At 43.4% G+C, this 14,167-nt stretch overlaps 6 protein-coding genes across 6 annotated transcripts; 2 read left to right on the top strand and 4 right to left on the bottom strand.

Annotated features, from left to right (window-relative positions):
* Window positions 1–558: 558 nt before the first annotated feature.
* Window positions 559–1,445, top strand: SAMD00019534_045830 (hypothetical protein; the record flags this gene model as incomplete). The annotated part of the gene is made up of 4 exons (XM_012900073.1): window positions 559–631; window positions 711–798; window positions 854–1,160; window positions 1,233–1,445. 4 exons carry the CDS (start codon window positions 559–561, stop codon window positions 1,443–1,445), a joined length of 681 nt encoding a protein of 226 aa, XP_012755527.1.
* Window positions 1,446–1,488: 43 nt separating this feature from the next.
* SAMD00019534_045840 (hypothetical protein) lies at window positions 1,489–6,708 on the top strand (the record flags this gene model as incomplete). The annotated part of the gene is made up of 10 exons (XM_012900074.1): window positions 1,489–2,110; window positions 2,173–2,498; window positions 2,565–2,837; window positions 2,899–3,926; window positions 3,995–4,208; window positions 4,277–4,858; window positions 4,957–5,388; window positions 5,455–5,838; window positions 5,903–6,356; window positions 6,419–6,708. 10 exons carry the CDS (start codon window positions 1,489–1,491, stop codon window positions 6,706–6,708), a joined length of 4,605 nt encoding a protein of 1,534 aa, XP_012755528.1.
* A 231-nt stretch (window positions 6,709–6,939) lies between these two features.
* On the bottom strand, window positions 6,940–7,944 carry SAMD00019534_045850 (hypothetical protein; the record flags this gene model as incomplete). The annotated part of the gene is made up of 2 exons (XM_012900075.1): window positions 6,940–7,776; window positions 7,858–7,944. 2 exons carry the CDS (start codon window positions 7,942–7,944, stop codon window positions 6,940–6,942), a joined length of 924 nt encoding a protein of 307 aa, XP_012755529.1.
* On the bottom strand, window positions 7,889–8,155 carry SAMD00019534_045860 (hypothetical protein; the record flags this gene model as incomplete). The annotated part of the gene is made up of 1 exon (XM_012900076.1): window positions 7,889–8,155. The coding sequence occupies one exon, from the start codon at window positions 8,153–8,155 to the stop codon at window positions 7,889–7,891; it is 267 nt and encodes an 88-aa protein (XP_012755530.1).
* Window positions 8,156–8,186: 31 nt separating this feature from the next.
* Window positions 8,187–10,589, bottom strand: SAMD00019534_045870 (hypothetical protein; the record flags this gene model as incomplete). The annotated part of the gene is made up of 7 exons (XM_012900077.1): window positions 8,187–9,280; window positions 9,346–9,591; window positions 9,662–9,746; window positions 9,844–9,857; window positions 9,936–9,999; window positions 10,065–10,430; window positions 10,512–10,589. 7 exons carry the CDS (start codon window positions 10,587–10,589, stop codon window positions 8,187–8,189), a joined length of 1,947 nt encoding a protein of 648 aa, XP_012755531.1.
* Window positions 10,590–11,464: 875 nt separating this feature from the next.
* SAMD00019534_045880 (hypothetical protein) lies at window positions 11,465–13,479 on the bottom strand (the record flags this gene model as incomplete). The annotated part of the gene is made up of 7 exons (XM_012900078.1): window positions 11,465–11,849; window positions 11,918–12,470; window positions 12,530–12,749; window positions 12,822–13,010; window positions 13,083–13,169; window positions 13,250–13,291; window positions 13,378–13,479. 7 exons carry the CDS (start codon window positions 13,477–13,479, stop codon window positions 11,465–11,467), a joined length of 1,578 nt encoding a protein of 525 aa, XP_012755532.1.
* Between the last annotated feature and the right edge of the window lie 688 nt (window positions 13,480–14,167).

Consider the following 14,167-nt stretch of genomic DNA (forward strand, 5'->3'; position numbering starts at 1 on the left):
AAAACAAGCCCCTTTGGTGGTTATGGGCAAGACAATGACGACGACGATTCAGATAAATTCAATCACATGCTTGTGAGTGGAGACCACATTGATGGGGGCACTCATTGGGCCTTCACACACAAACAAACAAACAAACAAATATTTATTTGTGTTCTATTTGCATCACAACACACTCACCAACAATTGACACTTACTTGATTACTTGAACAATATTTATCTGAAAACAACAACAAACAGGAGACGTGTCTATTCAATCATACATCAAAACACACAGATATATATAAACATTCACACACTTAGCTTCTTTATCTCTTTGCTGAACAACACTCACTAATCACTATCACACCAATCAGCTTTCACATAACACACACACGATCAGCAGTTTACAGTGCGGTAAGAGGGTGGTATGATCATTCCCTCACTCCACCTCTCGATTAGATATCATCATTCTTAGTTCATTATATTTATTATTCCTTATAACTCTATAATACTTTACTATATACTACACATTTGATCCATCCGACACAAGGATCATTCAATCAATCAATCAAACACATAATGGTCAAAGAGAAACTACTTGTCACAGTGACTGGTGGTAAACATTTGAAGAAGAAGAAGACATGGATACTTGGTAAGTCATTGTAATCACATGTGTGATTGTTCCAGAACTGACATCCACCCACATGGATAACCAATCAAAATATTTCCAGTCAAGTTCAAATTACACAATAACAAGTATAAGACCAAGTATGTCAATGGAGGTGACCTGGTCGAATTCCAAAAAGAGACATTCATATTGTATGTTTACCATCATTGATTGATTGATAGATAGATTAACAATAATTGTTATTAGTGAGGTGAATGAGGATGTATATCCAGCAGGTGATTTGGAGGTCAAGGCCAAGACATGGGAGATGTTCAAGAGTGGTGAGGTGTTTGCATCGGCAGTGGTACCTTTGGCACCAATAACATCAGAGATCAGAACAAACAATAATAGCGAGTTTACAGAGTTGACTGATAGTGGAGCATCCAGATCATCATCATCTGGATTCTCATCAGTCCAAAGACGAATCCAACTTCGTCCCAAGAAAGGCGATGACAACACTGGAGAGCTAACAATCTCATTCGAGTTGGTACCCGAGTCCGACACAACTACAATGGTATGATGGAGTGATGGACCATGGTATGATTGATTGATTGATTGATTAACTGGCTTCATACTTTTGATTTAGAAATCGATTCCATTGTTGTTCAGATGGTTTCCAGACCTGCCTCATAGTGAGACAGTCATCTCTGAGTGCTACTGCACCAAACAATCGCGCAAGAAGACACTTAGCATGTCACACAATGGCACCCTGTACATTACCCAAAGCTATCTATGCTTTAGAAGTCCATCCCATCTGGCAAAGAACAAGAAGGTACTGATCAGTAATATGGTTGATTGATTGATTGACCAATATCCTAACTCGCCACATCCATCCATAGACTATGATACACTTTAGGGATATCACTAGGATCAAGAAGAAGATTGGATCATTCTATTTACCAAATGCAATAGAGATTAGAACATCAAAGAAGAAGTATTTGTTTGCGTCGTTCATACATAGGAGTAAGGCATTTGGTATATTGGTCAATCAGTGGAGTATACATGGTGGTTTGGACAAATCCACGGCAACAGATAGAGCATCAGATGATGACAGTGACGATGAGGTCGATGACGAAGTGGAATCAATCAACTCTGGTCTGGACTCTTCATCATTGAGCGCATCATTGACCAATAGTATCCGCTCACTCTCACCACTCACCAAGTCATCGGCCACCTCAGCATCAGGCAATGGCAATGGAGAGTCGGCATCAAGTGCCAATGGCAATGGCAATGGCAATGGCAATGGAAAGAAGTCAAAGAACAACACACCATTGATGGATGGATCCAAGAACAAGCCAAGTACACCAACATCTATGGCTCAGACCAACCCATTCGCGATGAAGCTCATCATTGACATTGAGGACTACCAACAACTTGGTTGCAACAACCTTCTCATGATCACAGTGTCCAAAGAGAATACCATTCAAGAGTTGTTGGAGAAGCTCAAGACCAAACTATCAATGAGTAAGTGATCTTAGTCATAATACCAGCCTCACATTCACTGACCCATATGGTCCATTGTCTAGATGAGGACTTCTTCAAGACATATCAGCTGGCAGTGATCAAGAAGAAGAAGTCACAGTTGAAGCGTAGTTCAGGTATATTCTTCTCTACGATCGATCAGATATTGGCACATCCTGGACTACTCGAAGCGATTGATAACAATGCAGTTCAACTGATGCATCGATCAGCAGGAAGTACATCATCAGTGGAGCAGAGGTTCATCATCCTCGAGTCACACAGACAACTCATGTCCTACCAACTTGACACGGACAATGGTTCGACCACCATCTACCTCAAGAAGCCCAAGCAAGTCGATCAACTTCATCTCTGTTTCGAGATCATCGAAGACGTATGATCAATCAATCAATCAATGGATCGGACATGTGACTAACATACAACAAACATATATACATAGGGATCCAAGATGGTCAAGTTGACACAACAACAGAGCATTGTGATTGGCGATATCTTTAAGGAGTTGTCAAAGTCATCGTCGAGGAAGTTGTTCGCATCAGACTATTCCTTCTACTTACCAAAGAATGGTGAGCGTGGCGTAATTCTTAACCCGACCAAACTACTATCGCACTATCATCTGCGGTCCAACAATGCCACGATCCAAGTCAACAAGTATCCTCCCTTTGACAACTTTGCCCAAAAGTTTAGATACACGACCAGTCGCAACAAGAAGGTATGTTGGGTTGCGCTGAGACAACGGCCGTGTCCATGTACTAACCACTGACATCAAATAGACTCTGCTATTCGAGCTGGTGCAATCATGCTTGACACACTCGATACCATCCATGCAGATGCAGGCAATGTATCATAGACAACAGTTCCTTAATAGACTGCAACAGAAGTTGTCCATTGATGATACAGAGGCAAAGGGCATAACAAAGAATGTCCTCACGATAAACTCATACAAGGATGAGGGACTGCTCATCGAGCTCAAGAACAGATGTGAGCAACTACAGGCACCACTCGAGACCAACCCATATTACAACACTGAGGCCTTTGGAGGCCTGCCCGCCCTCTATGATCAGTGGAGGAGGCGTGAGCTGACACATATCACACATCTGATGCGCAGCATTATCTTCAAGGAGGACTGCTTCTATGGCGTCGTGTTCCTGACCATCATCGAAGCGGATGGTCTGGATGACGACCAACTGATGGCAGGCAATCATCACTATTGCATTGTGTCCACTCCTTCCCAGCGCATCAGGACCAACACTCACGCGTCCAATGACGAGCAACCATCTTGGAACTCACAGTTCATGCTCAAGATCAAGCAGCCCAAGTGCAAGTTGGAGTTGGCATTGATGAGCAGTGGTGCTCCAACCGACTCCTCGACTCCAGTCGAGTGCAGCGACACATTGTTGGGCAAGTTGGAGATCAACACCAAGGACTTTGAGGACTCGGAGCCCAAGGATATGTGGTACTCACTGCCCTCAAAAGGTCGTCTACATTTGTTGGTGGAGTATCAGTATCAATTCACAGAGACCAATCAGTACCTCACCAGACTGATGGACAAGGTCGACAACACATCAGAGAGCTTGGTCGACAACAATATTGACCCGAGCAAGCAGGCACCTGTGGACCATGTCAATCTCTTCAAGATATTGCTCAACTTTATAGTGGAGGACAGTCAGAACCCCAACAACCTGGATGACAACGACGTTGACGATCCAGATTCAATGGAGTGGATCTATCCACCACATCGATCACTACTCAATCAATATTGTATTCGATTCGGAGTTGGTCGTTTGACCGCGTTGATAATGTAATGTATCATGGCGGTGAATGGATGAAGTCGCGACAGGTAAACTAACAATCATACCATGAATATAGACAACTGGAACAGATGTTGGAGATGTACTCTATTGAGAAGAGATTCATTGTAGAGTTGGAGGATGTTACATCATCATTGATTGATATTGTTGGTGGTGTGGATGAGGAGCCTATCTTTACTGTGGCCGAGAATACACTGTTGAAGAACACTCTCGACAAGTTCATTCCAAAGATCAAGTACAACGTTGGAAGGTACTACGAGTCATTCCCAAATGTATGTATTATTGTGATCAATTAATCACTCATGGAATCATTCCACTCACCCTCAATCAATCATATTAGAACAAACCAAGAGATAGCCTCAAGACCTTGGTAAGGTCATTGGAGAATATTATTCACTTGCAGGCTTTGTTGGATAAGAAACCAAAGCCAGCGTCAACGATGTTCAATCAACTCCTGTCACAGATCATTCGTGACGAGTCAAAGAAGAAGTTTGATGAGAACATTGAGTCGTTGGGCTTCACGACACTGGAACAGAGCCAAAAGATCAAGGAGGCAGAGACAATCACCAAGATGTTGGTCGAGGTCATGGCCATCATTCAAGAGGAGGTCAACAATACCATCCAGTTCGAGTCTGCATTCCCAATGGAGATCAAGATAACATGTGATGTGATCGATGCATGGGGTCCTTGTATCATGAGAGTGATCGAAGACTTTTGCAACTGGGCACCGTACAATGCCAACATCCTCAGTCTCGTCCGACGTTTACTGGACTATTACAACTTCACCAAGAAGATATCCGGTGACATGTTCAAGCCATTGCCCCTCAAGCAGTTATTCATCACCTACGTCTACAGGTTGCTCAAAGAGATCAAGGTCCAACTACACAACACACAAAAGTCTGCTCTATCAAGTGATGACAAGGTATGCTCTGCTCCATTACAATCAATCTATCCAACTAACATCCAAGTATCCAGAAATCTGTATCAATCACATCAGGAATCTCATCATCATTTGTACAGTTCTTCCAGGCATGTGATAATACCATCAAGGACTTTGGATCGCTGTCGTGGTTACCTGATCCATTCTCATTCGTTCAACTGCTCGAGGTGTTGACCATAGAGATCATTGAGTATTGCCGTAGTGTTTCCAGCTCATTCGAACACTTCATCGAGCATACAGAGCTGGAGCAACCTGGCAAACCAAACCTATTCACATTGAATCCTGAACCATGTGTAATGCTCAACAACATAGACTCGTCCAGATCACGTCTCGAGACATATGGTTCCAAACTTGGCAAGGAACTGGCAAGACATCTTCAAAGTGAGCAAGGTGCACAGTTGGACGATGTCTCCAAGCAATGTGTTACCGATTCCTTCAAGATATGTCTTGATGAATCCCTCCGAACAATCAATGAGCTCTACACATCCACATTGACATTGTTGACAACCAGAGTAACTATCAATCAATCGATCAAACCTAACATCATGCACTAATACATCACCCGAACCATCAAATAGATGAAGAACTATGTCTTCTTCCTATTCCAGGATGTCCTGTTCAATCCTCCCCTTTCATTGTTGAATAGTCATATGAAGGATACTGATATCGATCCAGACTCACAGGTTGTGTCCACGACCAATCCCTCTGATGGAGGATTGTACGAGGCAGTCAACACCAGTCCACAGCCTATATCCTCTGTTGGTGGCGGTGGTGGTAGCAGTGGCAATCTCAACAGCTCCACCAAGTCTACAGCCAACAACAATAGCAACAAGCAGTATGAGAAGCAAATACTGACATCAATCAAGGATTTCCTATCGCCAAAGATTGAAGAGCTCTATAGTACAATCAAGGAGCCCCTTTTCAAGCAGTTCATTCGCAAGCTCTGGGGAGAGTTGGTCGATGTAAGTATTCACTGACCATACTCAACCATACCACATTGTCTAACAAACTCGTTCACAATCATAGGACATGATATACCTTGTCATTCCAAGACCAAGTGACCAGAGGGCATCATTCCACGTACCAAACAATATATTGGCCAACGAACAAATATCAATCATCAACAACTGTTTGAAGGACCTGATGTCCCTATTCCATCGTGGAGGAGCAGGCTGTCCTACACCGACTCTTGAGGAAAGAGTGACGCCTCTTCGCCAACTGCTAACTGCATCAGAGATGGACACGACTGCTTTGATCGACCTACATAACCAGAGAAGACTTGGTAGTAGCTCAAAGTCTGGACAACTCAATGCCATCTCCAAGGAGCAGATCATTGGTGTTCTCAGCACCAGAATGGAGTTTGACAAAGAGGCGCGATCCTTTGTAAACAAAGTCAATGGTGTTGTCGAGTTATCAGAGAGCAATCAAGTCCTCCCAGAGATTATCAATGTAGTCCCAGAGTCTGAGTTTGTCATTGACCGTAAGTAACCAAAGCATTGGCCAATCATAATCATACATCCAATTAACCATCATCAATCATAGGTTATCATTGCTCACTCAATGGACAACTTGGAATATTGGTACTTAGTAGTCGATATGTTGGCTTCCATAACTTGTTGAAGGAGATTGGAGTCAAGCTTGGACAACGTGTCTCGGTACCCTTGGTCAGTATATCCGAGATCAAGAAGACCAAGGTTGCAATATTGTTCAACGCCATGCAAGTCAACACCAAGGACGGCAAGTCCTACACTTTCACCGGTTTCTTTGACAGAGATTCTGTCTTTAGAGACGTATCATATCAGATGAAGGTTGCTCAGAAGAACCAAAAGTAAAGCAAGCAAACATTCATCTATCCCATCATCCTTACACCTATTACAATGTTTGGACATCATCAGACTTGGTTTATTATCCGTTTGTGAGTAATGAATGCGGTAGTAGAAGAAGAATAAGAAGTAGAAGAAGGTTGTTATCTTTGGTTGTTGTTACTGGTATTGTGATTGGTTGGTAAATAAATAGAGCGTGAAGAATGAAGTAGGATGACCACTGACTGGAAGGTGTTGTCGTTATCTTGTTATTCCACCGCGAGTGGCCACTGCGCCTCCCCTTGCTGGCATGCCTCCTCTAGCTGGGAGTGCACCTCTGGTTGGGGCACCACCTCTAGTTGGAGCTCCACCTCTTGTGGGACCACCTGTTCCTGGCTGTGGAAGAGCACCTCTAGCTGGACCTGGTGGCGAGCGGACAGGTGGTGTTGCCTTGGTGATCTGCAGGTAGTTTGATGGCACCTTGCCCTTGCGTCCACGCAGCTCGGCGTCCCACCAGTCACCGTTGGACTGGTCGATGACGGTGAGGATGTCACCCTCCTTGAAGGTAAGCTCCAGTGGAGACTCGGCATCAAAGTCATAGAGGGCCTTGGCCGTTGGATGGGCGGCACCCACGCTGTGGCTGTTGGCAGCCACCTTGGCGTTCATCGCCGGACGGTACATTGGAATCGAGACGACTGGCAGCGACTCGGGTGCAATGAGGTTGGGTGCGGTTTCAGCGGGCAGACCGTCGTTTGGTGCCAGCACCTTGGATCCCTTGAAGACTGTGTCTGGCTTGGTACCCTTCTCAAAGTTGATGTTACGCTCCTTGCCCTTGCCTCCTTGCTTGGAGGCCTTGATGGCCACACCGATAGTGTTGCTGTAGTTGACGCGGACTGTCTTGAACGCCTTCATGAGCGTGCCGATGAACTCTGTCTTTCTGCGACACTCAAAGATCTGGTCGTGCTCGGTCATGGTCTTGATGACAACAAAGCCATCGGAGAAGCGACTCAGCTCTAGTGATGTGACATTGGTCAGCAAAAGACGTCTCTTCTGGACGTAGATCCAGGGACGCTTCTTTCTGTCCTCCTTGTCCTTGTTCTTCTCGACAGCGATGAAGTAGATGGCGTAGTCGGTCAGCAGGAGGACACGACGTTAGGCAACGTGAACGTCTGGTCGTACTTGTTGACTGCATGGAGTGAACATGATCTTCTCATTGCCGTTCTTGGCCACCAGGTCCTTCAGAGGGAAGTTCTCGCGGTAGTTCATGTAATCGCCCTGGAATGGTCTCTCGAGACTCAGACGACGACGCTCCTTGTTGTTCTTGAGCCGAGTCGTTGGCGCCCTTCTGGATGGAGTAGTAGTAGGACATGAGGGTGAAGCGCAAGAAGAAGCGCTGTAGCTTGTTGGCGTAGATGAACACCTTTCGCTCACGCAGCTCCTCGAGGTTGAACACGGTCTCTGGCGCACGGATAAACATCTTGGTCTTACCCTTGCAGTACTGCTTGCTGTCAATGTCCATGGACTTGAGGATGGCCTCGCAGGCCGGCCTCAAAGCCTCCCGTCCACTTAGGCCAGGTCTCCTTGCAGACCACTCTGTAGCGGTAGAAGAACTTGTCGTAGGTCTGACGGTAGGCGTAACCGGCACGTCTGATACGCACGTTCTCGAGCAGACCCAGGTACTTGACCTGATGCATCACGAGCGATGTGTCAAAGTCGTTGGCGCGCTTGTTTCCGTTGGGCTTGATGCAACGAATGTAATGGGGTGTGCAGGCCGACAGGGCAGTGACCAGAGCACCGATTGACTCCTTGATCTTGAAACCGGCGGTGGTGGGCTTCTTCTTGTCCTTGGCCGAGTTGATCTCTGGGAAGAGCTGTGGGATAAGGGTGCTCTGTGTGCATGCGGCCAACTCTACAAGATCGTTGAAAAGCAGGTCCTTGTTCTTGTCGACAAAGCCCTCGGTACAGTACTCGACATCACCGGCATAATGCTTGATGGTGAAGTTGCGCGACGCCTGCTGCGACGAAGCATAATGGGCGTGGCCGCTAAAGGCCTCATTCATCTTTTGGAGGAACTTCTCGTCGTCTCCCTTGGGGAAGTTGCACACGTCATCCAGCTGCGTAAGGATACCGGCGGGCTTCTTGGCGTCGATCAGGTCACAGCAGATCTTGTTGTTGAAGTAGTCGATCTGCTCCCACTGGATGCCCTCGGAGAAGTACTCCTCCTGCTCGGTCTTGAGCGTCAGCTCAATGAAGATCTGCTGCAGACGCTCGTTGACGTAGTTGATGACCATCTGCTCGAAGCCATTCTTCTCAAAGATCTCAAAGCCGTAGATGTCCAAGATACCAATCATCAGCGATTGGGAGTTACCCTTGTAGCCCAGCGCCACGTTGACCTTGGAGACGATCCAGTCAAAGAGACGACTGTAGAGGGCCTTGGCAAGTGCGTCCCTGCTGTAGTATGCTCCCTCAGCATTCTGTGGGCATGCATAAGTACTGACACGGGCACTTCTTCCCTGAGTACCTGTCGAGATAGTCCTGTAGCAGAGTGCCTTCTCACATGATTGTACATCAGTCTGCATCAAGAATGCAAAGGTCTCCAATGCTTTGATTGTTTGATTGTGTGAGTGTGAGTTTGATTGAGTGAGTGTTGGACATGATGATGCTTACGCTTTCTAGTTGCCTGGTCGATTTGAGCCTCATCCTTGTTGTTGTTCTTGAATCCAACGTTGCCAAGGTTGAGAACAGCGGCCACGAGTCTAAAGACCTCCTTCTGCTCATGATCAGTGACACCAATGACCTTCATGGCCTTCAAGACGTCCTGGAACTCTTGATTGTCGTCGACACCATCGACACTGTAGCATCCACTTGATGCAAGATATTGGTACTTGTCAGGTGACTCTAATCTGAGCTCATCTGTTATGTTATGATGTTAGTAAGTCAGTTTGGAATGATGGACTGGATGTGTGTGCCAGTGGATGCATACTCTTCATCTGAGCGCTGGCACCAGACAGCAACTGGTAGAAGATGTGGAAGTTTCTTTCTCCCTTGGTTTGATAGACTACACGAGACTAAAGTAATGGAGTATGTTAGATATATTGTTTGGATTGGATTGGATTGAATTGATTGGACTGATTGGATCGATAGGATTGATTGAATATGACCTACTTTCTCTAATAAATCTGAAGATTTGTGGATATAATATTAGTCAATAACATGTTCCAACATCATCATCATCATCAAAAATGGATATAACATACAATTGGTTACTCTTCCTCCAATTGGATCACCCTTGCCGTCGAACTGTACCTCCATGTACTTTCCCTGTATGATTGAATGAATGTTAGTGGACGAGTCAAGCTGATTGATTGATTGAATGGAGTACATACGAAACGGGATGAGTTATTGTTTCTCAAGGTCTTGGCATTACCAAAGGCCTCGAGGAGAGGGTTGGACTCGAGAATGACGTCCTTGACACGAGATACATCGACACCTTTGCCACTGACCGCAGCAATGTACTGCATGATCAACTTGGCGGCCTCGGTCTTTCCAGCGCCAGACTCACCAGAGATAATAACACACTGGCTCTGACCCTCAGCATACATGTTCCTGTACATGTCATCGGCCACAGCATATACATGTGGTGCCAACTCATATCTGAACTTGCCTCTATACTCCAACAAGTTTCGCTCAGAGTACAAGTTCTTGATCTGTTTGAATGGGTTGACTGAGATCAACACATTACCAATGTATGTCTAGTATTATATTATATGATGTACATGTACATGTATGAGTATTATGATCTTGATCTGTCGCTCAATCATATGATGACCTACATAAATAACATCGGCACCATATCTCTTCTTCAAATTGTCAAGGATGGTATCGTTGGCAATCTTTGACAACATAACCATGTCGTCAACTCCATGTTGACTCTTATAGGCCATGTCTGTAAACTTATAATGCTAGATATTACTAATACTTTATAATGGATAAGATTGAATGTTTGATTGATTTGATTGATTTGATTGATTGAATTGGTTTGTTATTACAAGTTTGTTTGATATAAATATATTAATGTACAACTTTCGTCTTTGTCTTGATGATATATATTAGTTAACTAATAACAATAACAACAAAACAAACAAACAAGGTGGTTGATTGATTGTGTTGAGGTCCTCCTTTGATTGAGATGTGTGAATGATGATGATGTTGATTCAATTCTTTCAAAAGGTCAGCTTTGGTGTGATGTGAATGGTGCGTCTATCTTTGTGATGTTGTTGGGGTATTGTGGTGTTTGGTTGGTTTTGCATCCAGAATGAGAGTGAGAGGACACCCAAAAAACCTTTGAATTCAAGTAAAATTAATTGATGGTTTTTGTTGATTGGCTTGAACACTATTCATTCAAATAAATTAAAAGTGAGGTGTGTATTCTGTACAAATGATTGTTTGTGAGTGTGTGTCTGCTTGTCTGTCAGACAATGACCATCCATCATTCAGTGATCTGTTGCTTTTGCCGGCAGGTGCGCAGTAGTCGTCGTCTTTTTGTGCTTGCTTGCTTGTTCACCAAAGTCACAGTGCTCATTGCTCATGATGTGGTGGGAGCGAATGTTCGGATGGCGCCTTTGCGACCTGATTAAAGTAGATCACGCACAATGATAAAATATCAACCACAAGGTCTTTGTCCATTTGTTTGAACGATTCACTGATTGACACTGTTGCATAATTCTGTTCGCGACAGCCAGGTACTCACTTTGGTTAGCATGGGTATCCAAGCCAGACTGACCGATCATTCTTGACATTGACTTACCTCTAGTATTCTCTCGATGCAAACTCTCTTTAGTTGTGTGGCATTGTAGTTGGACGATGTTTGAAGTAGGAAACAGACATTATCATTGTCGATGGAGCTGGATAGGAATCGTTCGCAACAACTCTTGAGACATGACTCGTTGAAATAGTCGGCTATACGTAGGATGTCAACAATGTTGTCATTGTTGATTATGAACTCATCGCCACAATATAGATACTTCAAATATAACACAAAGTCATCCAACTCGAATGGTCCATGTATCTCTATCAACTCACTAAAAGTCTCTTTCATACCAGATGTAAAGAATGACTTGAAGAATGTTGATCTACACTCCAATATCACCTTGTGGCAAATGATCTTGGATCTAGTTTGTTTGATTGATTGAGTGAGTGAGTATTCGAGTGGGATGGTTCCAAAGTGGTGGATACATACCCTCCAGCTGATAGCGTGATGGTTGAGCCTGGAGGTGACTTTGGCTTGGTCAACAACTCGGATAGTTGGACTTGAAGTAGTTTCTTCTCATCGTCTCGTGATGCTTGGAGTTGGTTCTTCATGGTCATTGTGATGGGCACTCTCTCATCAGTCTCAACATCAACACCATTGTACAATGTGAGTAGGTCCTGACAGTACTGTGCCAACACATCAATACTTAGATATTTGGCAGCGTCCATTACTGCTGTGAGGTGTTCTCTACTTTGAACCAAGTCTTGTACCTTGAGTGTTTCCATTGGCATTGAGGCAGAGTAGATATACTCTAGAACACCAATCAATCCATTATACTTTAGTTCTGATGGTAGTTCAACAACCTTGAGTTCCTCCACTGTCTGGAAATACTTTGGTGTCCTCATCTGGAGGAACAATCTATGAGCATATATCTGTTTGTCATACAACAAGAATGTAAAGTCTGTACACAAGTCGCTATTTACAAGTTTGCCATATGACTGGAAGATATTATCGTTTGGAACATTGATCCTCAATGATTTGGCTGACATCATGATTTTTAGTCGACCAATCAATCGATCATAATCAATCTAAAGTACATACATCTTTGACTCATGAACTCTGCCCTTTGTAGTTCTTCATCAGTTGGGATGGTCAAGTCTGAGAATCGTACACTAAGTAGATTCTTCTTTGTGATGTTGCCATTGTTGTCCTTGGAGTAAACTCTCAACTCATCATCCACTGGTGCAATGAGCTTTCCACCAAGTGCCAATGATCTCAACAGTACCTTGACCATTTGTTTGGGACATGTCGATCCAACATTCTACAGTAATCAACGAATGAATGATTGAGTATGTGTTCCAGAACTTTGATAGATTGATTGATTGAGACTTACAATCCTATCATATATTGTCTCTTCTGGATCGGGAAGGAAACAATTCCTAAGTTTGAACTCGACGTTGGATAGGTCTATGCCAGACTTCTCCGAGAACTTGATGGCATTGTTCCTACCAAACTCCATGATCTCATCCACAATCTCCAGTCCATGACTGACACCATAAGGTCCGACCAAGTATCCTCCAAGCTATAATGTTCAAACAACCAACAATTAGTCAAGTGTTGTGAATTGGACCAAGGATATCAGACATGTACATACACATGTCATATGGCCACATCCACTACCAACATCCAAGAACTTCTGGCCAGGTTGTATGTCCAGCTCTGATAGACAAACGATATATATCTGATTGATAATGATGATTATGATGATGATGATTAGTTAAAGTGAGATGGATCACTAACATGGGACTCAAACAAACATACATGTGGAGCTGAGATGTTGAAGCCCATCCTGGAGCATCGTAACTACATATTGTACAGTTGATCGATTGATTCAGGTGTTAGTACAATATCATAATAATGAGTTTGGTTGAATGAGAAACATAACATACAGGAGTGTCAGCATAGGCACCATCAGCCAACTCATGAGGTATGAAATCACCTCTTGGTATCTTCATCAGAGCATCAATGGCTTTAGGTGTAGCATGAGACATTTCCCTCTCCTTTAAGTTATTGACCAACTCTTCATTGTTTGCGAATGTGTGTCCTAGATGATTGGGTAAGTCTATACATTTATAAATCGTCATTAATCTATTGTTACCAATTCATTCATTCAATCTTTCATTGATTGATTGATTGATTGATTGATGTTCAAAAACAACATACTCAATACAAACTGGAGGTAGTTATCCATTATTATATGCTATTTTAATGTCTATGTATTATCTCTAACTCTATCTCTAACTCTATCTCTATCTCTATCTCTATCTCTATCTATTTCTTAATATATACTTCTTGTTATGATGAGAAGTATTTTATTGTGTGGGTTGTTCAAATGTGTAATATCCAATTCAAACCATTTAAGGAAACTTTGCTTATTGGATGTTTTTGGATGTTGATAACTATATATTATTAATATTATTAATAATAAATAATTCTTTAAGGTCATTGTGTATTTTCTATTCAAAGTCTAAATATCACCAGGACATCATCAACAAACAACCCCCACTTTGCATATCAACATCGGACCAAAAGATATTATATTTCTTTGGACGTCGTCGGAGTTATTTTTAAAAACTCAGTACAAATAAAAGTATACAAATAATCATAATGAATAGTAGTAGAATATGGACTCATTCTCATTGAGTCCATTGAATGTACAGTTTGATCAAGTTAGAGCAC

The sequence above is a fragment of the Acytostelium subglobosum genome (assembly GCF_000787575.1).
Source record: "Acytostelium subglobosum LB1 DNA, scaffold: scaffold8, whole genome shotgun sequence".
In the NCBI taxonomy this organism is placed as follows: domain Eukaryota; phylum Evosea; class Eumycetozoa; order Acytosteliales; family Acytosteliaceae; genus Acytostelium; species Acytostelium subglobosum.